Source organism: Poromitra crassiceps, assembly GCF_964638095.1.
Source record: "Poromitra crassiceps genome assembly, chromosome: 16".
Classification (NCBI taxonomy): Eukaryota; Metazoa; Chordata; class Actinopteri; order Beryciformes; family Melamphaidae; genus Poromitra; species Poromitra crassiceps.
In genome coordinates this window covers 20,927,006-20,954,401 of record NC_139645.1, presented here as the reverse complement: position 1 = coordinate 20,954,401, position 27,396 = coordinate 20,927,006, and the positions used below count along the sequence as shown (strand labels likewise).

Here is a 27,396-nt window from a genome sequence, read left to right as displayed (position 1 = left end):
ATGTTTCATTTATCGATATAACACTGAGGAAATTTTTTGGAAAATAATATTGCAGCTTTTCAGAAAATAGTCCTTGTCTTTCAATTGTCAAGAGTGAAGAGAGTGACAAGACATTTATGTTTCCAGCAGAGGTCAGTACCACAGACAGAGAGCAGAGTCTCCAGTACCCAGCTGTCTGTCTATGAAGAGTGACTGGTCTAAAGACATTCCTCTAAACTTCAGTAATGAACCTGGACCTTCAGACACAAGGTAAGAGGACTGTTATACTGTGAGGCTGCATGATGGAATATCATTAACTGAGCATTAAGACACAATGCTGCATGTCCTCCTCCCCCCCCCCCCCTCTCTCTCTCTCTCTCTCTCTCTCTCTCTCTCTCTCTCTCTCTGTCTCTCCCATTCCTGTCTCCCTCTCTCACTATCTCTGTCAATAAAGCATGAACATTCCTCGAATAAATCTTTAAAATTATATATATGAAATGTATACACGAATCCTGCGAAGTTGCGGATGTAAACAAGCCCCCATTACTGTGGTGACCTACTCAGACAAAAAAATCAAACTACATGCTCTTTCCTCCCCCACTTCCCACCGCCCCCCCCTCCCTTCTCCTGCTCTCTCCTCCTTCTCCCCTATTTTCCCGAATCCCTGCCACTTCCTGCTCTCCCCTCTCTCACATTCCCCCTGCTCTCCTTCCCCTGCACCCTCCCACCTCTCATTCTCTGTTCTCTCCTCCTCCACATTTCCCATCTTCTCCCCACCCTCGCCCTAATCCGGGCCCGTATCCTACTCCCTCCCCTCCCCCAACCCTAGACCCTACCTCTACCCTGGCTCTCCCTCCCCTGCACCCTCCCATCTCTGTTCCCTCCTCCTCCACATTTCCCATTTTATCGCCACCTCCTCCCTCTCACATTCCCCCTGCTCTCCCTCCCCTGCCCTGCACCCTCCCACCTCTCCTTCTCTGTTCTCTCCTCCTCCACATTTCCCATTTTCTCCCCACCTCCTTCTCCCCCCCTCTGCTCCTTCTCCTTGTCCTCTTCTCCCCTATTTTCCCGAATCCCTGCCACTTCCTGCTCTCCCCTCTCTCACATTCCCCCTGCTCTCCTTCCCCTGCACCCTCCCACCTCTCCTTCTCTGTTCTCTCCTCCTCCACATTTCCCATTTTCTCCCCCACCCTCGCCCTAATCCGGGCCCGTATCCTACTCCCTCCCCCCCCCCAACCCTAGACCCTACCTCTACCCTGGCTCTCCCTCCCCTGCACCCTCCCGTCTCTCCTTCTCTGCTCCCTCCTCCTCCGCATTTCCCCCTGCGTCTCTCCTTCTCTGTTCCCTCCTCCTCTGCATTTCCCGTTTTCTCCCACCTCCTTCCTCTCACGTTCCCCCTGCTTCTCTGTGGGGGGGGGGCGGGGGTGTGTGTGGGGGGGGATGCGGGGGGGGGGGGGTGTGGGGGAGGAGGGAACAGAGAGGTCTGTTCCCTCCCCAGCCTCCACCTCTCGCGTTCCCCCTGCTCTCCCTCCCCTGCACCCTCCCGCCTCTCCTTCTCTGTTCTCTCCTCCTCCGCGTTTCCCGTTTTTCCCCCGCCTCCTTCTCCCCCCCCTCTGCTCCTTCTCCTTCTCCTCTTCTCCCCTATTTTCCCGAATCCCTGCCACTTCCTGCTCTCCCCTCTCTCACATTCCCCCTGCTCTCCTTCCCCTGCACCCTCCCACCTCTCCTTCTCTGTTCTCTCCTCCTCCACATTTCCCATTTTCTCCCACCCTCGCCCTAATCCGGGCCCGTATCCTACTCCCTCCCCTCCCCCAACCCTAGACCCTACCTCTACCCTGGCTCTCCCTCCCCTGCACCCTCCCATCTCTCCTTCTCTGTTCCCTCCTCCTCCACATTTCCCATTTTCTCCCCACCTCCTCCCTCTCACATTCCCCCTGCTCTCCCTCCCCTGCACCCTCCCACCTCTCCGTTCTCTGTTCTCTCCTCCTCCACATTTCCCATTTTCTTCCCACCCTCGCCCTAATCCGGGCCCGTATCCTACTCCCTCCCCTCCCCCAACCCTAGACCCTACCTCTACCCTGGCTCTCCCTCCCCTGCACCCTCCCATCTCTCCTTCTCTGTTCCCTCCTCCTCCGCATTTCCCATTTTCTCCCCGCCTCCTCCCTCTCACGTTCCCCCTGCATCTCTGTGGGGGGAGGGAGCGGGGGGGGAGGGGTGTGGAGGAGGGGGGGGCGGAGGGGGGGGATGCGGGGGGGGGGGTGGGGGAGGAGGCAACAGAGAGGTCTGTTCCCTCCCCCGCCTCCTCCTCTCGCGTTCCCCCTGCTCTCCCTCCCCTGCACCCTCCCGCCTCTCCTTCTCTGTTCTCTCCTCCTCCGCGTTTCCCGTTTTCCCCCCGCCTCCTTCTCCCTTCCTCTGCTCCTTCTCCTTTTCCTCTTCTCCCCTATTTTCCCGAATCCCTGCCACTTCCCCCCGCCTCCTCCTCCCCCCCTCTGCTCCTTCTCCTTTTCCTCTTCTCCCCTATTTTCCCGAATCCCTGCCACTTCCTGCTCTCCCCTCTCTCACATTCCCCCCTGCTCTCCTTCCCCTGCACCCTCCCACCTCTCCTTCTCTGTTCTCTCCTCCTCCACATTTCCCATTTTCTCCCCACCCTCGCCCTAATCCGGGCCCGTATCCTACTCCCTCCCCTCCCCCAACCCTAGACCCTACCTCTACCCTGACTCTCCCTCCCCTGCACCCTCCCATCTCTCCTTCTCTGTTCCCTCCTCCTCCACATTTCCCATTTTCTCCCCACCTCCTCCCTCTCACATTCCCCCTGCTCTCCCTCCCCTGCACCCTCCCACCTCTCCTTCTCTGTTCTGTCCTCCACATTTCCCATTTTCTCCCCACCTCCTCCCTCTCACATTCCCCCTGCTCTCCCTCCCCTGCACCCTCCCACCTCTCCTTCTCTGTTCTCTCCTCCTCCACATTTCCCATATTCTCCCCACCCTCGCCCTAATCCGGGCCCGTATCCTACTCCCTCCCCTCCCCCAACCTAGACCCTACCTCTACCCTGACTCTCCCTCCCCTGCACCCTCCCATCTCTCCTTCTCTGTTCCCTCCTCCTCCACATTTCCCATTTTCTCCCCACCTCCTCCCTCTCACATTCCCCCTGCTCTCCCTCCCCTGCACCCTCCCACCTCTCCTTCTCTGTTCTCTCCTCCTCCACATTTCCCATATTCTCCCCACCCTCGCCCTAATCCGGGCCCGTATCCTACTCCCTCCCCTCCCCCAACCCTAGACCCTACCTCTACCCTGGCTCTCCCTCCCCTGCACCCTCCCATCTCTCCCTCTCTGTTCCCTCCTCCTCCGCATTTCCCCCTGCGTCTCTCCTTCTCTGTTCCCTCCTCCTCCGCGTTTCCCGTTTTCTCCCCACCTCCTCCCTCTCACATTCCCCCTGCTTCCCTGTGGGGGGCGTGTGGGGGGGGGGGGGGTGCGGGGGGGGATGTGGAGGAGGAGGGGGCAGAGAGGTCTGTTCCCTCCCCCGCCTCCTCCTCTCGCGTTCCCCCTGCTCTTCCTCCCCTGCGCCCTCCCGCCTCTCCTTCTCTGTTCTCTCCTCCTCCGCGTTTCCCGTTTTCCCCCTGCCTCCTTCTCCCCCCCTCTGCTCCTTCTCCTCTTCTCCCCTATTTTCCTGAATCCCTGCCACTTCCTGCTCTCCCCTCTCTCACATTCCCCCTGCTCTCTTTCCCATGCACCCTCCCACCTCTCCTTCTCTGTTCTCTCCTCCTCCACATTTCCCATTTCCCCCCCACCCCCTCCACATTTCCCATTTTCCCCCCACCTCCTCCTCCCCCCCTCTGCTCCTTCTTCTTCTCCTCTTCTCCCCTATTTTCCTGAATCCCTGCCGCTTCCTGCTCTCCCCTCTCTCACATTCCCCCTGCTCTCCTTCCCCTGCACCCTCCCGCCTCTCCTTCTCTGTTCTCTCCTCCTCCACATTTCCCATTTTCTCCCCACCCTCGCCCTAATCCGGGCCCGTATCCTACTCCCTCCCCTCCCCCAACCCTAGACCCTACCTCTATCCTGGCTCTCCCTCCCCTGCACCCTCCCATCTCTCCTTCTCTGTTCCCTCCTCCTCCACATTTCCTATTTTCTCCCCACCTCCCCCCTCTCCTCCCTCACATCCCCCCGCTCTCCCTCCCTCCTCCACTCTCCTGCTTTCTCCTCTTCCCGGTGTTTCTTCCTCTTCCCCCCTTCCCCCACTACTCTAAAGCATAGTACACATTCTACTCCAAAGCATGGCACCCACTCTATCCCCTCCAATATTTCGCCACTATTTAAAGCATGGCACCCATGCTCTTAGTATTTCGCCACTATTCAAAGCATGGCACCCACTCTTCCCTAAAGCAAGGCACCCATAAGCTCGATATGTGAACATGTGCTTATTTGGCAAAAGGACTCACTACTAAAGGCTTGCAGCCAATTAAATTAGGCATAGTTTGGCTGCTAAGAAATTGACATACTGTATGTCCGTTTGCAAGATGTGCGTCTATATTTCTCATTCTCTCCCCACCTCCTCCCTCCCCCTGCTCTCTTCTCCCCCACACCCCCCCCCCTTCCGCTCTCCTGCTCTCTCCTCTTGCTCCTTCCCCACCTCCTATACCCTCCAACATCTCCTATTCCCTCCCCACCCCATCACTCTCTCACATTCCCCCTGCTCTTCTCCCTTCTCCTGCTCTCTCCTCTGCTCTCTCTTCATTTCTATATTTTATCATTTGTTCAAATGTTATCTTTATTCTGTATATTCTTGTTACTGTTGTGTCAGCTAGAATTAGCTAGACATACTTTCTGTGAAGCCCTCTGAGACATGCTTGTGAATTAGGGCTATATAAATAAACTTGACTTGACTTGACATGTCTCATTTGACATTGGCCAGTTATGATATCAAATATGAGGCAGGTCGCTGATTGGCTAGAGCGCTTTGTCATTTCTGCAAACACCCTCCCAGGGCTGGAGGCCAGACGGTCTGGAAGAACAAAATGAAATGTGAGTTCACGTGACCGGCTGGTTTACCAGGCTAATGATTATGTATCAAACATTTGTGTTTGCAGAGGTCAAGACCACAGACAGAGAGCAGAGTCTCCAGTACCCAGCTGTCTGTCTATGAAGAGTGACTGGTCTAAAGATCAACCTCTAAACTTCAGTAAAGAACCTGGACCTTCAGACACAAGGTAAGAGGACTGTTATACTGTGAGGCTGCATGATGCAATATCATTAACTGAGAATTAAGACACAATGCTGCATGACCCCCCCCCCATCTCTCTCTCTCTCTCTCTCTCTCTCTCTCTCTCTCTCTCTCTCTCTCTCTCTCTCTCTCTCTCTCATTGTCAATAAAACATACATTCCTGGAATAAATCTTTAAAATCATATGAAATTAATAACAAAATGTCAAACTACATGTATGATCGATATAACAACAAAAACTATTAGAAAATGAAAACAATATGTGTTTACAGCATATATACAGTATTTCAGCTTCTAGGTGTAAACTTTAAGAAAGCTGTCCACAGAAACATCATCATCTTTGTAATATTGACCTTACTGTATAAATTGACCTCTTGTGACCTCTAGGATCATCACAGCCTCATGAAACTCTAGAAACAGAATCTAGACCACTAGACCATTCAGAAAATATATGGGATTGCCACGCATAATATCTCTTACAAGCACATAAACACCTTATGTTGCTAGTAGCACCACGTTGTAATACTGCATGTTGAATATATATGTATTTATTGTTTCCTTTCTTTTCTTTTCCTGTGTCTGAGCCTGTTTGTCTGTCCTGTTTCCATATTGTTAAAGAAAAATTTAAATAAATTATTGAAAAAAGAGAGAACATGTATGGGATCTCCAGGTACAATGAAGATGAGCAGGTTTTTCTGAGCCATTTTCAGAAAACAGTGCTTTTCATCCATTTGTCAACATTGTCAAAATCATACACATTTTGACAAGAGTGAAGAGAGTGACAAGACATTTGTGTTTCCAGCAGAGGTCAGTACCACAGACAGAGAGCAGAGTCTCCAGTACCCAGCTGTCTGTCTATGAAGAGTGACTGGTCTAAAGACATTTCTATAAACTTCAGTAATGAACCTGGACCTTCAGACACAAGGTAAGAAGACTGTTATACTGTGAGGCTGCATGATGGAATATCATTAACTGAGAATGAAGACACAATGCTGCATGTCCTCTCTCTCTCTCTGTCTCTGTCTCTGTCTCTGTCTGTCTCTCCCATTCCTGTCTCCCTCTCTCACTATCTCTGTCAATAAAGCATGAACATTCCTCGAATAAATCTTTAAAATTATATATATGAAATGTATACACGAATCCTGCGAAGTTGCGGATGTAAACAAGCCCCCATTACTGTGGTGACCTACTCAGACAAAAAAATCAAACTACATGTCTCATTTGACATTGGCCAGTTACGATGTCAAATATGAAGCAGGTCGCTGATTGGCTAGAGCGCTTTGTCATTTCTGCAAACACCCTCCAGGGCTGGAGGCCAGATGGTCTGGTAGAACAAAATGAAATGTGAGTTCACGTGACCGGCTAGTTTACCAGGCTAATGATATGTATCAAACATTTGTGTTTCCAGAGGTCAGCACCACAGACAGAGAGCAGAGTCTCCAGTACCCAGCTGTCTGTCTATGAAGAGTGACTGGTCTAAAGATCAACCTCTAAACTTCAGTAATGAACCTGGACCTTCAGACACAAGGTAAGAGGACTGTTATACTGTGAGGCTGCATGATGGAATATCATGAACTGAGAATTAAGACACAATGCTGCATGACTCTCTCTCTCTCTCTCTCTCTCTCTCTCTCTCTCTCTCTCTCTCTCTCTCTATCTCTCTGTCTGTCTGTCAATAAAACATACATTCCTGGAATAAATCTTTAAAATCATATGAAATTAATAACAAAATGTCAAACTACATGTATGATCGATATAACAACAAAAACTATTAGAAAATGAAAACAATATGTGTTTACAGCATATATACAGTATTTCAGCTTCTAGGTGTAAACTTTAAGAAAGGCGTCCACAGAAACATCATCTTTGTAATCTTGACCTTACTGTATAAATTGACCTCTTGTGACCTCTAGGATCATCACAGCCTCATGAAACTCTAGAAACAGAATCTAGACCACTAGACCATTCAGAAAATATATGGGATTCCCACGCATAATATCTCTTACAAGCACATCAACACCTTATGTTGCTAGTAGCACCACGTTGTAATACTGCATGTTGAATATATATGTATTTATTGTTTTCTTTCTTTTCTTTTCCTGTGTCTGAGCCTGTTTGTCTGTCCTGTTTCCATATTGTTAAAGAAAAATTTAAATAAATTATTGAAAAAAAGAGAGAACATGTATGGGATCTCCAGGTACAATGAAGATGAGCAGGTTTTTCTGAGCCATTTTCAGAAAACAGTGCTTTTCATCCATTTGTCAACATTGTCAAAATCATACACATTTTGACAAGAGTGAAGAGAGTGACAAGACATTTATGTTTCCAGCAGAGGTCAGTACCACAGACAGAGAGCAGAGTCTCCAGTACCCAGCTGTCTGTCTATGAAGAGTGACTGGTCTAAAGACAATTCTATAAACTTCAGTAATGAACCTGGACCTTCAGACACAAGGTAAGAGGACTGTTATACTGTGAGGCTGCATGATGGAATACTGAGAATGAAGACACAATGCTGCATGTCCTCCTCTCCCCCCCCCCCCCCCCCCCCCCCCTCTCTCTCTCTCTCTCTCTCTCTCTCTCTCTCTCTCTCTCTCTCTCTCTCTCTCTCTCTCTCTCTCTGTCTCTCCCATTCCTGTCTCCCTCTCTCACTATCTCTGTCAATAAAGCATGAACATTCCTCGAATAAATCTTTAAAATTATATATATGAAATGTATACACGAATCCTGCGAAGTTGCGGATGTAAACAAGCCCCCATTACTGTGGTGACCTACTCAGACAAAAAAATCAAACTACATGTCTCATTTGACATTGGCCAGTTATGATATCAACTATGAGGCAGGTCGCTGATTGGCTAGAGCGCTTTGTCATTTCTGCAAACACCCTCCAGGGCTGGAGGCCAGACGGTCTGGTAGAACAAAATGAAATGTGAGTTCACATGACCGGCTGGTTTACCAGGCTAATGATATGTATCAAACATTTGTGTTTCCAGAGGTCAGCACCACAGACAGAGAGCAGAGTCTCCAGTACCCAGCTGTCTGTCTATGAAGAGTGACCAGTCTAAAGATCAACCTCTACACTTCAGTAATGAACCTGGACCTTCAGACACAAGGTAAGAGGACTGTTATACTGTGAGGCTGCATGATGGAATATCATTAACTGAGAATTAAGACACAATGCTGCATGACCTCCCCCCATCTCTCTCTCTCTCTCTCTCTCTCTCTCTCTCTCTCTCTCTCTCTCTCTCTCTGTCTCTCTCTCTCTCTCTCTCTCTCTCTCTCTCTCTTTGTCAATAAAACATACATTCCTGGAATAAATCTTTAAAATCATATGAAATTAATAACAAAAAGTCAAACTACATGTATGATCGATATAACAACAAAAACTATTAGAAAATGAAAACAATGTGTGTTTACAGCATATACCGGTATACAGTATTTCAGCTTCTAGGTATAAACTTTAAGAAAGGCGTCCACAGAAACATCATCTTTGTAATCTTGACCTTACTGTATAAATTGACCTCTTGTGACATCTAGGATCATCACAGCCTCATGAAACTCTAGAAACAGAATCTAGACCACTAGACCGTTCAGAAAATATATGGGATTCCCACACATAATATCTCTTACAAGCACATAAACACCTTATGTTGCTAGTAGCACCACGTTGTAATACTGCATGTTGAATATATATGTATTTATTGTTTCCTTTCTTTTCTTTTCCTGTGTCTGAGCCTGTTTGTCTGTCCTGTTTCCATATTGTTAAAGAAAAATTAAAATAAATTATTGAAAAAAGAGAGAACATGTATGGTATCTCCAGGTACAATGAAGATGAGCAGGTTTTTCTGAGCCATTTTCAGAAAACAGTGCTTTTCATCCATTTGTCAACATTGTCAAAATCATACACATTTTGACAAGAGTGAAGAGAGTGACAAGACATTTATGTTTCCAGCAGAGGTCAGTACCACAGACAGAGAGCAGAGTCTCCAGTACCCAGCTGTCTGTCTATGAAGAGTGACTGGTCTAAAGACAATTCTATAAACTTCAGTAATGAACCTGGACCTTCAGACACAAGGTAAGTGGGCTGGTTATACTGTGAGGCTGCCTGATGGTTGTGCTAATGGTTGACATTATGAAGGGTAGTAGGGAGTAAGAATACCGGAAGAAGTATGGAAGTAGAAGGAATCTATAGCGTCACAGAACACTTTGTTTATATCCCTGCATTTGTGATGTCACAACGTCCAGGGAGCTATGACATCATCAGCGTTATGTCTGACATCGCCGATGACCTCACAGGTGAACTCTATGCTATGACATCATTGTCATCGTTGATGATGTCATCGTCATTACGTCGTTGGCGCGCCAGTTGGTGGGCATCGACTGCCCCAAGAACAGGCCTGACGGTGGGCCATTATGGACCCTTTTCTACAGCCGCTCCCAGATTCCTGTGGGGAATCTGTATTCTTCCAGAAATGGCCGGAATGGCCCTCTAGTCCCACCTGGTATAGGCAGGGCTTGGTTGATTATTCTGGGAGTGAGGGGGGCTGTGGTCCGCCTGGCCACCGGCCGGGTGTAGGTACGGGTCTACACGCTGTTGTCCAGTCCCGTACATCACAAGAGCCAAGATTTGGTGACTGTCCTCATTGGCCAGGATGTGTGTGGGAGCTGGGGGTCTACCCAGCAACTGCTGTAGTGAGCTGTAGTGGCCTCTGGGGGCTTGAGTTTCCAGTTGGGGAACCTCAGTGGCGTAGGGTCAGCGCGGGAGCCGCTCAGGAGCCGGGGTCTACCCAGCTACTGCAGTAGTGAGGAGCCTCTGGTTCTGGTGGCTTGAGTTTCCAGTTGAGGAACCTCAGCGGCGTGAGGTCAGCGCGGGAGCCGCTCAGGAGCCGGGGTCTACCCAGCTACTGCAGTAGTGAGGAGCCTCTGGTTCTGGTGGCTTGAGTTTCCAGTTGAGGAACCTCAGCGGCGTGAGGTCAGCGCGGGAGCCGCTCAGGAGCCGGGGTGTCTCTGGCCAGCGATCTGGGCTGAGAAGAGGGAAGGGGGATCCGCAACCCCGAATGCTGGTGGTGAGTGCGGGAAGGGGCCTTCCCCGCGCAATGTCGACCACAACAGCTACCTGTGATTGCGGTGGCTCGTCCTCCCACTCTTCCCAGGCCTGCAGCAGTGTCTCAGGTAGGACTGGATCATCCCAGCCTGGTTCCCATTTCCATAGGTGCTGTATGAGCAGGACAAGATGGATCCTCCCGAACTGATGGAGGGGCAAATTCCTCGGGCGGGATTCCTGCTGCAGGGCGGTGATGGGGTAAGGTTGCTCGCCTAGACCAAGGTTCGGTTCCGTAAAGGCTCTCTTGGTGCAATAGGTCTGCTCTGGGCAAATTGCCGGCGAGACGATGAGGGAGACGGCCGCCCGTGAAGCATCTGGGGCTCCTGCCTCTCCGTCCGCAAAGGCATGTCCACTTGCTCCACTTGCTCGGACTTGTTGGCCTCCCTAGAGGCCTTGGCTGGAGTTGTCTCCATGAGCCCGGGCAGGGCCAGGAGGTGAATTCTGGGAATAGGTAGTTGAGATGGCTGGTCCCGCCCTCTGGGGGGGTCCCAGCTGTCGTGTCCAGCTATCTTGTGGGAATGATTGATGCCGGCCGGCTGACTGTGCCCTGTGCTGTTGGTCCCCGCGTTCGCCATGCCTCCCTGGGTCTGGTGTATCCCGGTGGCGGGCTCGGCCGCCCCGTTGCACTCTATTGCATGCTCAGGGTCGGCGACCTCTGTCCTAGGTGGGAGTGTTGGTGGCATTGGCACTGGAACAGTGGGTTCCGTAGTTTGGGTCGTTGGCTCTGGAGCCGCCGTGCTGACCTGACCCTGGTCATGGGAGGTGAGAGGCACAGGTGGAACTGCCGGGTCCCTGGCAGGCGCACAGGCGCGAGGCCGGGCCGCTACGTGCTTCTGCTCGACTTGCAGCCGGGCACGAACCCGGGCCTCGTCCAGCGCCAGCTCAGCTTGCCGCAGGCGTCGGCTTCTCTCCAGGCGGCGGGTGATCCGCTCTCTAGCTTGGAGGGCCTCCTCTTGGGCCTGTTGCGCCTCAGCGTGGGCCTGTTCTTGGGCCCGTTGCGCCGCTCTGGTTTGCTCGTTCAGCCGGTCGTACTCCTCATCAGCTTCCTCCTCCTCCGCGTGTTGGCGGCGAAGGCTCTCGGTCACCAATAGTGCCTTGTATTCCTCGTAAGCTGCCGCTTGGGCTGAGGAGGAGGAGTGGGCGCGTACGGTTGACCGTGAGCTGGTGCTAGAGTGTCGCGATGCGCCATGGTCAGTCCGGTGGCTACTAGCGCTATGATGGTGAGAGTGACTGGGGCTCCTCGACCGAGGCTCTGCTCGGGAAGAGGGCCGGACCCCTTGGTACCGGGCTGACCCATACCGGCCTGGGGTCTCCGGGTCATAGGCGAGGTCCTGGGCGGAAGATATTCCGTCATGATGGCTTGCGCCCTGATGATGGTGACTCCTGCGCCCGCTGGGGCTGCGGGATACATAAGCGTCTCTGTCGTCATAGGTCAGACCTCCATGACCTGACCTGTCCCGACTTGACTGGTGGCCAGCTTGATGGGACCTGCCAGTGCGCTGGGATTCCTTGAAGTATTCAGTGGTGTCCCGGTTGGTCTCCCTTTGGCGCGCGATCGTAGCGTCGAACTTAGCCTTTTCTCGAGCTAGGAGATCTGCCCTTGCCTGGGCTGCCTGAGCCGGGGGTCTGTTTTCCTGGTGGCTGCGAATGAGCTCCTGCCCCGGTTGGATCGTCTGGTGGGAGTGTAGGGGGTCTGGCCCCTGAGTAGTACTACTCCCGCTGGATACTCTGCTGTATCCAGATTCGATCTGGTGGGGAAGGGATTGCTCCTCTGGTCGGCGAGGTGCCGTGACCAGAGCGAGCTCACCTGACTCCTGCTCCATCTCTGAGCGTCGCAAGTCCTCTGATCCGCTCGAAGGACCAATTGGTAGCGAAGCTTGTGGGCTTGCTGGGGGCGAAGCTTTTGGGCTTGCCTCGTGAAGTGTGCTGGATCGTGGATGAGGGCTCACGGGCTGTGATCGGTCAGAATCACAGGGATGGAGATAGGGACCGAGATGTCGGTCCTGGGACGCGGTTGAAATACCACTGGTGACCTGGCTGGGTGTAAGGCAGTCGGTCACCAGGGCCTGGCTGGTTGTAAGATAGCCAGGATTCAGGGAGTAAGAATACCGGAAGAAGTATGGAAGTAGAAGGAATCTATAGCGTCACAGAACACTTTGTTTATATCCCCGCATTTGTGATGTCACAACGTCCAGGGAGCTATGACATCATCAGCGTTATGTCTGACATCGCCGATGACCTCACAGGTGAACTCTATGCTATGACATCATTGTCATCGTTGATGATGTCATCGTCATTACGTCGTTGGCGCGCCGGTTGGTGGGCATCGACTGCCCCAAGAACAGGCCTGACGGTGGGCCATTATGGACCCTTTTCTACAAAATTATTGAAAAAAGAGAGAACATGTATGGGATCTCCAGGTACAATGAAGATGAGCAGGTTTTTCTGAGCCATTTTCAGAAAACAGTGCTTTTCATCCATTTGTCAACATTGTCAAAATCATACACATTTTGACAAGAGTGAAGAGAGTGACAAGACATTTATGTTTCCAGCAGAGGTCAGTACCACAGACAGAGAGCAGAGTCTCCAGTACCCAGCTGTCTGTCTATGAAGAGTGACTGGTCTAAAGACAATTCTATAAACTTCAGTAATGAACCTGGACCTTCAGACACAAGGTAAGAGGACTGTTATACTGTGAGGCTGCATGATGGAATATCATGAACTGAGAATGAAGACACAATGCTGCATGACCTCCTCTCTCTCTCTCTCTCTCTCCCTCTCTCTCTCTCTCCCTCTCTCTCTCTCTCTCTCTCTCTGTCTCTCCCATTCCTGTCTCCCTCTCTCACTATCTCTGTCAATAAAGCATGAACATTCCTCGAATAAATCTTTAAAATTATATATATGAAATGTATACACGAATCCTGCGAAGTTGCGGATGTAAACAAGCCCCCATTACTGTGGTGACCTACTCAGACAAAAAAATCAAACTACATGTCTCATTTGACATTGGCCAGTTATGATATCAACTATGAGGCAGGTCGCTGATTGGCTAGAGCGCTTTGTCATTTCTGCAAACACCCTCCAGGGCTGGAGGCCAGACGGTCTGGAAGAACAAAATGAAATGTGAGTTCACATGACCGGCTGGTTTACCAGGCTAATGATATGTATCAAACATTTGTGTTTCCAGAGGTCAGCACCACAGACAGAGAGCAGAGTCTCCAGTACCCAGCTGTCTGTCTATGAAGAGTGACCAGTCTAAAGATCAACCTCTAAACTTTAGTAATGAACCTGGACCTTCAGACACAAGGTAAGAGGACTGTTATACTGTGAGGCTGCATGATGGAATATCATGAGCTGAGGATGAAGACACAATGCTGCATGACCCCCCCATCTCTCTCTCTCTCTCTCTCTCTCTCTCTCTCTCTCTCTCTCTCTGTCTGTCAATAAAACATACATTCCTGGAATAAATCTTTAAAATCATATGAAATTAATAACAAAATGTCAAACTACATGTATGATCGATATAACAACAAAAACTATTAGAAAATGAAAACAATATGTGTTTACAGCATATATACAGTATTTCAGCTTCTAGGTGTAAACTTTAAGAAAGGCGTCCACAGAAACAACATCTTTGTAATCTTGACCTTACTGTATAAATTGACCTCTTGTGACCTCTAGGATCATCACAGCCTCATGAACCTCTAGAAACAGAATCTAGACCACTAGACCGTTCAGAAAATATATGGGATTCCCACGCATAATATCTCTTACAAGCACATAAACACCTTATGTTGCTAGTAGCACCACATTGTAATACTGCATGTTGAATATATATGTATTTATTGTTTCCTTTCTTTTCTTTTCCTGTGTCTGAGCCTGTTTGTCTGTCCTGTTTCTATACTGTTAAAGAAAAATTTAAATAAATTATTGAAAAAAGAGAGAACATGTATGGGATCTCCAGGTACAATGAAGATGAGCAGGTTTTTCTGAGCCATTTTCAGAAAACAGTGTTTTTCATCCATTTGTCAACATTGTCAAAATCATACACATTTTGACAAGAGTGAAGAGAGTGACAAGACATTTATGTTTCCAGCAGAGGTCAGTACCACAGACAGAGAGCAGAGTCTCCAGTACCCAGCTGTCTGTCTATGAAGAGTGACTGGTCTAAAGACAATCCTCTATACTTCAGTAATGAACCTGGACCTTCAGACACAAGGTAAGAGGACTGTTATACTGTGAGGCTGCCTGATGGAATATCATGAACTGAGAATGAAGACACAATGCTGCATGTCCTCCTCTCTCCCCCCTCTCTCTCTCTCTCTCTCTCTCTCTCTCTCTCTCTCTCTCTCTCTCTCTCTGTCTCTCCCATTCCTGTCTCCCTCTCTCACTATCTCTGTCAATAAAGCATGAACATTCCTCGAATAAATTTTTAAAATTATATATATGAAATGTATACGCGAATCCTGCGAAGTTGCGGATGTAAACAAGCCGCCATTACTGTGGTGACCTACTCAGACAAAAAAATCAAACTACATGTCTCATTTGACATTGGCCAGTTAAGATATCAACTATGAGGCAGGTTGCTGATTGGCTAGAGCGCTTTGTCATTTCTGCAAACACCCTCCAGGGCTGGAGGCCAGACGGTCTGGAAGAACAAAATGAAATGTGAGTTCACATGACCGGCTGGTTTACCAGACTAATGATATGTATCAAACATTTGTGTTTCCAGAGTTCAGCACCACAGGCAGAGAGCAGAGTCTCCAGTACCCAGCTGTGTGTCTATGAAGAGTGACTGGTCTAAAGATCAACCTCTATACTTCAGTAATGAACCTGGACCTTCAGACACAAGGTAAGAAGACTGTTATACTGTGAGGCTGTCTGATGCAATATCATTAACTGAGGATTTACTTTCCTTTACTGTTACATTACACAGAGGATTGTATTCCTGAAGCAAAAGTAGCAAAACACCTGAGAACTTGCGTTTTGGAATTTATACTATGTCTGTGTCCTGAACTGATTTCACTATAAAGATTTACTGATCTGCAGTGGACATCTTAACATGCAGTTTAGTGGTGGAGAGTGTTACAGCTGGTTGTCTTTGAATTAGTTTCTCTCATGTATGTTTCGAATTTTAATTTGGCATCGTTATAGTGTAGGGTTTTATCATTATGCCTCCGAGCTGGAGGCTGAACTGATTCGATTTTGGTGGGCAAAGGTCAAAGTTCAAGGTCACTGTGTTCAAGGACACAAATGCCATTTCCTAGTTCGTTAACGCGATATCTCAGGAACGCCTTGACAATTTCGTGACATTTGGCTCAAACGTCCACTTGGACTCAAGGATGAACTGATTACATTTTGGTGGTCAAAGGTCAACGTCACTGTGACCTCACGAACGCCATTTTCAAGCTCGTTAGCGTGACATCTCAAGAACGCCTTGACTGAATTTCGTCACATTTGGCTAAAACTTCCATTTGGACTCAAGGATGAACTGATTAGATTTTGGTGGTCAAACGAACATCACCTGGACGACTGTTCCATGACACGATAGCCCTGTACATGACAGCCTTCTTCATGTAGTTGGACTTTGGTCGTGTTAAAGTCATCTGTCCACCACTTGCCCCTCTGGTGGAGTGTGTATGAATATACATATGCAGTTGCAGTTGTTTTTGATTGCATGTTCCTACTTTTTATACATTGCAGCAGATGTGTAGTTGTATTGTCTGTCTCTCATGGTCTGTTACTGTGATTGTTTTGTCTGTTGAGCATGCCAAGACAAATTCCAATCAATTTTGGTTGATATGGCAATAAAACTATTGAATCTTGAATTGAATCTTGAATCTTGAATTTGAACTATAAATTATGGATGGTGAAAAAAATATATTTTCCCCTGACTGTCAACGAATGCTCATTATTCAATAATTAACTGAATTAACCGACAAGATTAAAATGTAGTTACCTAATGCATTCCCTAGGCTGGCGAAGTTGGCGTAACACTTATTCACGTTGCCCATGCAGTACGGAGTGTTTCAGCAGATGACATCCAGGCTGCAGGGCACACTGATGATGTAGGCTACAGTATATGTGTGTCTGTCAGCACATGTGGAGGAGGAGCAGCAGGCGAGATGTCTCCTCGCCTGTAAAGACCTTAGTCTGAAATAAACTAGTTGTGGTGCCATTGTGTGCGACTGCAGGGGTAAACAAAACACAACACAAAAAAACGCTCCGTGCACTGTGTGCAATGAAGCGCTCTCAACATGATTTCCAAAGCTTTCACACACGTCCTGTGTGAACGCCGCCTTAATCTGCATACAGTGCTTTTCTCCTCCATTCATTCATTCAGCCCCTCCCCTCCCCTCTCAGTGTGTTCACAATAACAACACTGAGAAACAATATCTAGGAATAAGGTGGATAGGTTATGATGCAGTGATTTAAGCCCAGTTGAGCCCAATTGGGTTGTATGTGGCCCGTGAACTAAAATGAGTTTGACACCCCTGATTCTAGATAGTATTGACAAATCGTGTCATTTAATTTACTATTTAAACACAAGGGCCTCTATCTTCCCAAAAGCGCTAATTTAGCATTTGCGCTCGTTTAACGCTGTGCGCAATGCAAATTGGGGGCGGACACAAGCGCATGCCTGTGATAATTGTACTGGGCATTGGCTGCCACAAGCCAAAGCAGGCGTTTCAGCACTAAAATGTGGTGATAGATGGCATTATGCTATTGTCAGCAGCGCGCAATTACTTTGCGCTAAGAGCTTTGAAAAGGACCTCTTACGCGCAAATACCTCTCTGCACTGGGTTGCGCACCATAATCTCCATGCAGCGCCAGCGCAGAGCAAGTAAAATCCCCTTTGGATATGTCATTACGCACAGCCTTGTCATGCCAGGACATCAAATTATGCTGCTAAAATTGGGTATCAGCAGATAATTCAGTGAGGCAATCAACTATAACTCACTGAGAATCTTTTATCACATTGCAAAGAGGGAAATGAATTAAGAAAACTTGTTGGAGAATGGACATAGGCTATTTACCTTCATATCCACCCCGAGGGTCGTTGGGACCACAGTCGATCTGTCAATCAGCTCTCTCTGTCCTCGCACGAGTGAGTAGGCTACACTCTATTACGCATGGAGAGAATTACAGCATATTGCATGCGGCGAGGCAGCCTCGCACAAACACCCATTGCGAGACGGGAATCTGATTGGTTTTGATTGATGTAATGCCCAGCCTTGCCTGGCCACGCCTGTGAATAATTCTGGTAGTTAAGACCGCCCAAATCCCGTTTGCGCAGACATTTTGGGGCGCAGATGATTTTGGCATGGCTCTAATTTGCGCTTGCGACAGGTGCCGTGAACCTTTCCGCATCCCGGCCGAGAATTGCATCCCCAACATATTTCGGGGCTGTTTTAACTTAGAAATCAGGGAGGTCACGTCTACCAGACAATTATATCACTTTTCAACCGTTACATTTCTGGTATAATCGTTACAAGTATGCTCCCGTGAGGTGGGGATGCTTTTTTTCCTCTGCTGAGCGGGGGAGCAAAATTTGGCAGAACACCTGGCGGACGGCGCAAGGCGCAGTGCTATCTTCCGTGAATTACGGCACGCGCAAACAAGTGAGCAAGCGCTATTAGGGGATAGCGCCTGTCGGAAGATAGGGGCCAAGGTTTCTAGTGGAAACTACATTGTGCTGTCTGATGATAGCAGACATCAGTTATCATGAATTGGGTTCATCCCCACAGAGCGAGGAAGAGGAGTCCAGGTGATCTGAAGCAGCAGCTGTCCTGCTGTGCATTGTGTCATTGGGTCCTGAGGGATCCAGTCTCTACCAGCTGTGGACACAGGTTCTGCAGACAGTGCATCACCTCATACTGGGCCCAGTCTGGTTCATCAGGAGACTCCACCTGTCCCCAGTGTGGAAAAAGGGCCAGAACAAGATCTGGACTGCAGACACCCAGTCAAACCAGCATTGCACAATGTAAGATTGTCTACTGTTCTCACCATTTCTAAAACCAGGAAACAACAGCATGTTTTGTTAAACACTTGTTTACTCTTTCTTCTCTTTCAGTGGACAGCAGCTTGCAGGAGGTTTTAGATGTTCATAAGATCATTCTGATAATGAGATGTGTATTTGTGACAGAAGGAACAGAAGGAACAGCTGAAGCAGGAATTGGAACTCCCCTCAATAGGATCTACACTGCACTCTACATCACAGTGGGACAGAGTGAAGAGGTTAATACCCAACATGAGGTGTGGCAGCTGGAGACGGCATCCAAGATGGAGACTCTCCATGACACTCAGATCAAGTGCCATGACATCTTTAAACCCTTACCTGACCAAGAGACACACATCAGAGTAGTTCTGACGAATGGTGTTGCTGGCATTGGAAAAACCTTCTCAGTGAAGAAGTTCACTCTGGACTGGGCAGAGGGCTTGGAAAATCAAGACATTAGTCTTGTGATTCTGCTTTCGTTCCGGGAGCTGAACTTAATCAGAGATGAGCAGTACAGTCTTCTCATGCTGCTCCATGTTTTCCATCCAACCTTACAGATGGTCACCGCTGAGAAGCTCTCTGTCTGTAAAGTTGTGTTCATCTTTGATGGCCTGGATGAAAGCAGACTTCCATTGGATTTCCACAACAACGAGGTTGTGTCTGATGTCACACAGGTATCATCAGTAGATGTGCTGTTGACAAACCTCATCAAGGGGAATCTGCTTCCCTTGGCTCTTCACTGGATAACTTCCAGACCTGCAGCAGCCAATCAGATCCCTCCTACATGTGTTGACAGGGTAACAGAGGTACGAGGGTTCACTGATCTCCAGAAGGAGGAGTACTTCAGGAGGAGATCCACTGATGAGGAGCTGTCCAGCAGAATCATCTCACACATCAAGGCATCCAGGACCCTCCACATCATGTGCCACATCCCAGTCTTCTGTTGGATCACTGCTACAGTTCTGGAGCACATGTTGATGACAAACCAGAGAGGAGAGCTGCCCAAGAGCCTGACTGAGATGTACTCACACTTCCTGCTGGTTCAGACAAGGAGGAAGAAGCAGAAGTATGATGAGAGCCATGAGATGAGTCAACAGCAGCTGATGGAGACTGACAGGGACGTTCTTCTGAAGCTGGGGAAGCTGGCGTTTGATCATCTGGAGACGGGCAACCTCCTGTTCTACCAAGAAGAGCTGGAGGAGTGTGGTCTTGATGTCAGAGAGGCCTCAGTGTTCTCAGGAGTGTGCACAGAGATCTTCAAAAGTGAGTGTGTGCTCTTCCAGAAGACGGTCTACTGCTTTGTTCATCTGAGCATTCAAGAGTTCCTCGCTGCTGTGTACATGTTCCACTGTTACACAAACAGGGCAGAGAACGTACTGAGCGCATTCCTGGGAAAAGACTGGGGTAAATGTGATCAATCCCTGAATGCCTTCCTGAAGAAAGCCTTGGTCAAAGCTCTGAGGAGTAAAAATGGCCACCTGGACCTTTTTGTCCGCTTCCTTCATGGTCTCTCACTGGAGTCCACCCAGAGTCTCTTAGGAGGCCTGCTGGGTCAGACAGATAGCAGCCCAGACAGCATTCAGAGAGCCATCAGCCACCTGAAGAAGACGAACAATTCCAATATATCTCCTGACAGAAGCATCAACATCTTCCACTGTTTGATGGAGATGAACGACCACTCAGTACATCAGGAGATCCAAAAGTTCCTGAAGTCAGACAACAAGTCAAAGAAGAAACTCTCTATGGTCCACTGCTCAGCTCTGGCCTACATGCTGATGATGTCAGAAGAGGTTCCCGAGGTGTTTGACCTGAAGGCGTACAACACATCAAACGAGGGACGAAGCAGACTGATCCCAGCTGTGAGGAACTGCAGAGAGGCTCGGTTAGTCCTGATGTGAATATTAACATAATCTACAGTGTAGTTACCTTCACACCTGATGCCATAAGAACTACAATAAAGATACAGTATGGGGACATTCACACCAAAAGAGTTTTTTTCGGTTAGAACGATATGAAAATCATGTTGAGAGCGCTTCCATTGTGCACAAAACACAGCGCATTCTTTTTGTGCTCCGTTTTGTTTTCCTCTGCAGTCGTGTGCAGTACGGATCAGAACACAACGACCACACGGACGGTAGCCAGCTAGTTTTGTCTGTTTGATGTTGTTCACTGTCAACATGAAAGCCAGATTATTGCCAATTCTGGCAGCAGCGGAGGTTGAGGATCCCTCGGGAGGAGAAAAGGTAGGAGGATTAGAAAAGACGAGCAGCGCTCTTTTCCTCTAATGTTCAACTTTTTTCAGCTTAAAAACGGCCATAGCGCTCCTCCAAAAACAACAGACGCCACCAGCGCTAAACACCAGGTGCGTTCATTAAAAGAGGAGCACGTTTAGCACGTCCTTACATAGAGAATGAATTGCAGAAAGACGCTGGCAGCTCCAAAAACGCTTTTGGTGTGAATGTCCCCTAAGTAGTTGCTTCAACCTACACACTATAAAAGTGCTGTTCTACATAGCAGTGGTATAGAGTGTTGGGCTTAACACATTACAAAGTGCTATTGTAATCATCTTACTTTTTCTTGTAACAGAGTAAAAGAAGGCATTACTGTTTAGGGGTGCGCCAATCAGGAATTTTGGGGCCGATCACCGATCACTGGAATCAGTATCTGCCAATCCGATATAACTGATCATCGATCACAGCGTCCATTGAAGCCTTCTTTTTATCATGTAAAATTACTTATTTATTTATTTATTTATTTTTTATTTTATTTATTACACTCTCTCTTAGGGTGCTTTCTCACTCGCGCCCCAGGACCGTTCCCGGGCACACTTGTCCCCAAATTGACCCCAGTTTCGGAACATTTGACGAGTGTGAACATTGCGATCCGTTCCGTGCCACGCCCGGGCGCGCAACAGGGAAACGTGACAAGATCCACTTGAAAAGGTGGTCTGGGGAGCACTTTGGCGTGCCCGGGCACGGAACACTTGCGAGTGTGAAAGCCAACCGTTCCAAACCTCATAGACAACACATGGAGGGAGGATACACTGCAGGCATAGTTGATGACGCAAGTGCACTCTGTTTCGTTTCCGAGCGCGGAAGAAATGTTAAATGTGAAAGCTGACCAGCGGGGGAGAGGGGAGGGGGGCCAACCGTTCCCGGGTGCGGAACGGAACGGAACGAAAGCAATCGTTCCCTGTGAGAAAGCAACCTTAAAGACCATTTCAATAGGAATCTGAATTGAAGGAGCAACCATTCAGAGTCAGAGCAATTAAAAAGTAAACAACAGGGATGCCTTTAGGACCCTGGGGAGTCGTAGAAGCCGGACAGCTCTCGCCAGCACTGTGGTCAGTACTTTTCCACACTCTCGCTCTCTCTTTCTCGCTCTCTCACCGACAGCTGCTGCACATGCACACTCCGTGCAGGTCAAGTCAAGTCAAGTCAAGTTTATTTATATAGCCCTAATTCACAAGCATGTCTCAGAGGGCTTCACAGAAAGTATGTCTAGCTGATTCTAGCTAACACACAATAACAAGAATATACAGAATAAAGATAACATTTGAACATTTGAAGAAAACAGGAGAGTGGAGGAGGGAGGGAGAGGGAGGAGGGAGGAGAGGGGGGAGGTGGGGAGAAAATAGGAAATGTGGGGAGGTGGGAGGGCGCAGGGGAAGGAGAGCAGTGGGAATGTGAGAGAGGGGAGAGGACAGAGAGGAGGAGAGAACAGAGAAGGAGAGGTGGAAGGGTACAGGGGAGGTAGAGTAGAGGTAGGGTCTAGGGTGGAGGGAGGGAGGGAGGAGAGGGGGGAGGTGGGGAGAAAATAGGAAATGTGGAGGAGGAGAGAACAGGGGAGGAGAGATGAGGGTGCAGGGGAGGGAGAACCAGGGTAGGGATAGGGTCTAGGGTTGAGGGAGGGGAGGGAGTAGGATACGGGCCCGGATTAGGGCGAGGGTGGGGAGAAATGGGAAATGTGGAGGAGGAGAGAACAGAGAAGGAGAGGGTGCAGGGGAGGGAGAGCAGGGGGAATGTGAGAGGGAGGAGAGGGCAGAGAGGAGGAGAGAACAGAGAAGGAGAGGTGGGGGGGCGCAGGGGAAGGAGAGCAGTGGGAATGTGAGGGTACAGGGGAGGTAGAGTAGAGGTAGGGTCTAGGGTGGAGGGAGGGAGTAGGATACGGGCCCGGATTAGGGCGAGGGTGGGGAGAAAATGGGAAATGTGGAGGAGGAAAGAACAGAGAAGGAGAGGTGGGAGGGTGCAGGGGAAGGAGAGCAGGGGGAATGTGAGAGAGGGGGGAGGACAGAGAGCAGAGGTGCAGGGGAAGGAGAGCAGGGGAAGAAGAGCAGGGGGAATGTGAGAGAGGGGGGAGGACAGAGAGTAGAGGTAGGGTCTAGGGTGGAGGGAGGGAGTAGGATACGGGCCCGGATTAGGGCGAGGGTGGGGGGAAAATGGGAAATGTGGAGGAGGAGAGGACAGAGAGGGAGAGGTGGGAGGGTGCAGGGGGAGGAGAGCAGGGGGAATGTGAGAGAGGGGGGAGGACAGAGAGGCAGAGAAGGAGGGGTGGGAGGGTGCAGGGGAAGGAGAGCAGGGGGAATGTGAGAGAAGGGAGAGCAGGAAGTGGCAGGGATTCAGGAAAATAGGGGAGAAGAGGAGGAAGAGGAAGGAGCAGAGGGGGGGAGAATGAGGAGAGAGCAGGAGAAGGGAGGGGGGGGCGGTGGGATGTGGGGGAGGAAAGAGCATGGAAAGAGAGGAGAACAAGAAGGGGGAAGAAGGGAAGAAGCGGGGAAAGGGGGAAAGAGAGGGGGGGGGAGAAGATCAGACAACTGACTACTCTAAGCATTAACCAGAGCTAACTGGGACATAGTATCTAGCTAATCTACAGCCTAATCTGGCCTATCCTACCCTGCTCTAGTCTGATTTTAGCCTGAACACTAACAGGTCAGCCTTAGGCTGTAGCTAATCTATCGCCTACCTAAGCTGTTCTAAACCAACCGGCAGCCCTCGACCAGTGATGAAGAGCACCGATGCCCCCCGACCCGGCCCCCGCCCACATATGGCGTGGGAGGGAAGGCCAGGCCGGGACACAGCGGCACCCCCTCACCCCCAGTGAACGCAAGAAAACCTTTCCACCATATGGATCGCCGCATGGATTGCCCCAGTGACTTGGCTGAGGAGGAACCTTGTGAGGTCGTTGTGCTAGGGGCCAATTGCTGCGGCCCAGGCGGACCCAGCCCCCACGCGACCCGCCCCCCCAGCCCCCAGCCACCAGCATAGTGACTGAGAGCGTGAGAGCAGGCCACGCGGGGGACGGGCCCACCCACCAGGCCACAGATCAACTTGAAATGGTAAAGTTTAATCTTAAACTTAAAATTGTAAACTTTACTCCGTGCAGGACAGAGTAAAGTTTACAAATCGGACTCAGACAGTTCTTATATATTTTGGGAATTTCAGAATGAGACGGTCCTCTTGGCATGGAGAAAAAAAAACCATGTGCATGCAGTGCATGCTGCAGGATCCACAACGAGAGAGAGCCAGAGAGAGACTGAACAAAGCGGGTGGGTTGCGCACCATAATCTCTGTGCAGCGCAAATTGAAGTGCAAAGTAGAATTTCCTTTGGATATCTCATTAGGCACAGCCTTGCCACACCACTACATCAAATTATGCTGTTAAAATTGGGTATTAGCAGATAATTCAGTGAGGCAATCAACTATAACTCACTGAGAAACTTTTATCACATCGCAAAGAGGGAAAGTAATTGAGAAAACTTGTTGGACAATGGACATAGGCTATTTACCTTCATAACCCGAAGGGTCATTGGCACCACAGACGATCTGTCAATAAGCTGTCTCTGTCCTCGCACGAGTGAGTTCACTCTATTACGCATGGAGAGAATTACAGCATATTGCATGATTGGTTTTGATTGACGTAATGCCCAGCATTGCCTGGCCACACCCGTGAATAATTCTGGTAGTTAACTCATTGAGTGCCAGCCACTTTTGGAGAACGGACGCTCCCAGTGCCAGAGTTTCAGAGCGTTTTCAGTGATTTCTCGAGGCCCACAGAATATTGTGTGCTATTACTATGTAAACACCGAACACGCACAAAGAACGATGAGACTCTCTTCTATCATCTGCAAAAAAAAGTTTATTGATATCATTTTCCGTTCTTTAGTTATCAGCCGGAGAAGATAGGTTGATTTCAGCAAAAACACACGTTTCAATTTAGAATCTGAGATATTCAGCCTTTTGTGAAATGAAGCATTTCAAGCACATCATTGACTCTGAAGCTAATATTTTCTGATGTAATGACACCTCAAAAATAATTTCCTTCAATAAAACAGTGAAAACAAAGGAATTTTGTTTGGCCAAATAATATTTTTTAGCTGCAACCAGCAGCGCTGGCCCCTGCGTGCGCAGACCCTACACCTTCTTGCTGGTCTTGATTTACTGCTGGTGGGCATCAGATATTCTAGCTTGTTTGCCTGTCTCTGTGCATCGAGCCTGCTGTCTGGGTCTGTGTTTACTGTCAATGGTTGTATGCTGTAGTGCCCTGCGTGCCCCACCCCCCTCCTCCTCCTCCGTGGGAGTGTCTCTGGGGCTCTGCTGCGTTTGCTCTGCGTTTGCTCTGCACTGAAAAGTGCGCTGCACCCCGCTTTTTCACAGCCTGTCGCCGGCTCCCAGCTGAGAATAATGTAAGTAAGTAATAAATACTTTTCAGAAAGACGCTGGTGTCGGCAACTAAATCATATGGAGGGGCTATCGCAGCGGAGACGGAGGGGCTCAATTGTGGCAGCAGATTGACTGCTGTTCACAGGCACAGCTAACGTTATGCTTCATGCATATCAATGCGATTTCCGTTTCCCCATGACTTCTTCTCTCTTTTTTCCTCGCCTTTCTCTAATCTGGAGAGCACTGTCGCCACCTAATGGGTCCCTAAAATAGCTTTTACACATTCAACATCCACCATACTTTCACAGGAGATGGATCTGGCTTTGATCCACGTCCCACCGTCAAAAAACGCAATTGACGAACATACTCGTCCTTACGTTACTAAACGAATTGACGAACATACTCGTCCTTGGCACTCAATGAGTTAAGACCACCCAAATCCCGTTTGCGCAGGCATTTTGGGGTGTAGATAATTTTGGCACGGCTCTAATTTGGGTCTGCGACACCTGCCGTGAACGTTTCCGCATCCCCGGCGAGAATTGCATCCCCAACATATTTCAGGGCTGTTTTAACTTAGAAATCAGGGAGGTGGGGTGCAAAACTCGGCATAACACCTGGCGGACGGCGCAAGGCGGACTGCTATTTTCCCTGCCTTAAGGCACGCGCAAACAGGTGCACAAGCGCTATTAGGGGATAGCGCCTGTCGGAAGATAGGGCCCAGTAATTTTTGTGGAGTGCATCTGATCGGCCCGCTTTGATCGGCTATTTTGAAAACTCCGATCAAAGCCGATAGAGCCAATATCGGCCGATCGCTATCGGTTGCCGATCGATCAGAGCAACAGTATTACTGTTTAGTGCTGGGCAATCTTGACCTAAATTAGATCGTCCTATTGTCACCCGTTGAGATCGCCGGATGCGCGATGCCATCGCCCCCCTGCCACCCCCCACCCCCAGTTGTGATCGGACTGTGTGTGTGTGTGTGTGTGTGTGTGTGTGTGTGTGTGTGTGTGTATGTATGTGTGTGTGACAGCAGTGGCTGCCTGGTGGGCAGAGGTGTGTGAACACAGTGAATAAATGCTACTACTGTGCATGTAAACATGTTTCTGATGTAAGCGTTGTTAAAATCTTTAATTACAAACCTGTTTGCTGTTGCTTGTCCTTTGATCTGCGTCTCCGGTCTTCTTTCTTTTCTTTTCTTTTCTTTTCTTGTCCTTATACTTTCAAATGTTAATTTGACCAACTGGGAGTGGCTGAATTTGTAAATTCAATCTGACGTTCTACACTAAATGAGTGGGCAGCTGTTCTAATAGAAATTTCAACTTTACACACGGTTCAGTTTGTGACAGAGTGCGATCTGACACTCAATTTACTAACGCACCATGTTGGTATTCTTATTTGCCTACGACAGCCAGCCGCCCGCTCCTAAACACATGTTGGCTGCTGAGTCTCTCTTGAGTTACGCAAATAAACATTTACAAAAGAGTGTTCTTAAAATATTTAAACACTCACAAAATGTTCTCCAATTTCGAGCAACGACTCACTTTTAAAAGTCTGTCTGTGATCGGTGCGACAATATCACTGCATCATGTTCACATTAACATTATTAGTATCTCATTTTTAACCACATACATAACATTACTCTTATGGAGCTGAGCACAGAGTAAAGTTCTGGTGAGCAGGTCAGGTGACATGTGGAGAACGAGAGAGAGAAAAAGAAAAGAGATGAGATGAGACAGATCAAAGGACAAGCAACAGCAAACAGGTTTCTAATTAGAGATTTTAATAACGAGGCTCATTGTGGACATTAGAAACATGTTTAAATGTACAATAGTAGCATTTATTCACTGTGTTCACATAACTCTACCCACCATGCAGCCACTGCTGTCACACCCACGGGGGGTTTGGGGGATAATTCAATTAAGCAATAGTTCATGATGACAGTATATGCTTTTTATAGCACACCTAAACATCGTGCTTCATCACAGTTACCAGTCAGACCAGTCAACAGATCAGCCGTTACTTGTGTTTCATTCTTTAACCTCTTTAACCTCTTTATTGGTGCAAATGTCTATGAAAGATTCACGTCTTCAAGTCATGTTGGAAATATTGGAATGACAGTAGAGCTCACATGAACGAGCCAACAAAGTGGGAAATACATCCAGGAGAGTCTGAATTTAATGTTGTAGCTCAAAACCTTCACAAATATTTAGAGTCTGTCATTATTTAGATAGTTCTGTTCGTAATGTGGCTTATGTCATAATATATATTGGCCCAAAAGAAAGCAAGTAAACTTGGCACAAATGTTTTACAGTGCATGCAGACCACAATGACAAACGTTGTTTGAAGTTGTAGTCGCCCTGCTTTGTGCTGCAGCTTGATTGGCTGTCTTGTTTTGTCTTGTTGTCTTTCTATTTGAAATTTTGAATTTGGCCCCTCCTCTC

General features: G+C 48.7%; 4 protein-coding genes across 4 annotated transcripts in view; 3 read left to right on the top strand and 1 right to left on the bottom strand.

Annotated features, from left to right (window-relative positions):
* Nucleotides 1-5,610, top strand: part of LOC310791506 (uncharacterized protein) — a gene marked incomplete at its 3' end in the record, with an annotated part of 56,998 nt that extends 51,388 nt beyond the window's left edge. Inside the window, exons 4-6 of the mRNA XM_083653182.1 lie at nt 130-249; nt 5,064-5,097; nt 5,584-5,610. Of these exons, the coding sequence (XP_083509308.1) occupies nt 130-249; nt 5,064-5,097; nt 5,584-5,610 (181 nt within the window). The remainder of the gene's footprint in view (nt 1-129; nt 250-5,063; nt 5,098-5,583) is intronic.
* Nucleotides 1-27,396, bottom strand: part of LOC310791316 (tubulin polymerization-promoting protein family member 3-like) — a gene marked incomplete at its 3' end in the record, with an annotated part of 516,176 nt that overhangs the window by 81,749 nt on the left and 407,031 nt on the right. The window lies entirely within an intron of this gene.
* Nucleotides 7,377-27,396, top strand: part of LOC310791505 (NACHT, LRR and PYD domains-containing protein 12-like) — a gene marked incomplete at both ends in the record, with an annotated part of 280,341 nt that continues 260,321 nt past the window's right edge. Inside the window, 2 exons of the mRNA XM_083653181.1 lie at nt 7,377-7,393; nt 8,187-8,306. Of these exons, the coding sequence (XP_083509307.1) occupies nt 7,377-7,393; nt 8,187-8,306 (137 nt within the window). The remainder of the gene's footprint in view (nt 7,394-8,186; nt 8,307-27,396) is intronic.
* LOC310791098 (uncharacterized protein) overlaps nt 18,581-27,396 on the top strand; it is a gene marked incomplete at its 5' end in the record, with an annotated part of 57,707 nt that continues 48,891 nt past the window's right edge. Inside the window, 4 exons of the mRNA XM_083652800.1 lie at nt 18,581-18,877; nt 19,343-19,510; nt 19,964-20,155; nt 20,390-20,398. Coding sequence (XP_083508926.1) covers nt 18,581-18,877; nt 19,343-19,510; nt 19,964-20,155; nt 20,390-20,398 — 666 coding nt within the window. The remainder of the gene's footprint in view (nt 18,878-19,342; nt 19,511-19,963; nt 20,156-20,389; nt 20,399-27,396) is intronic.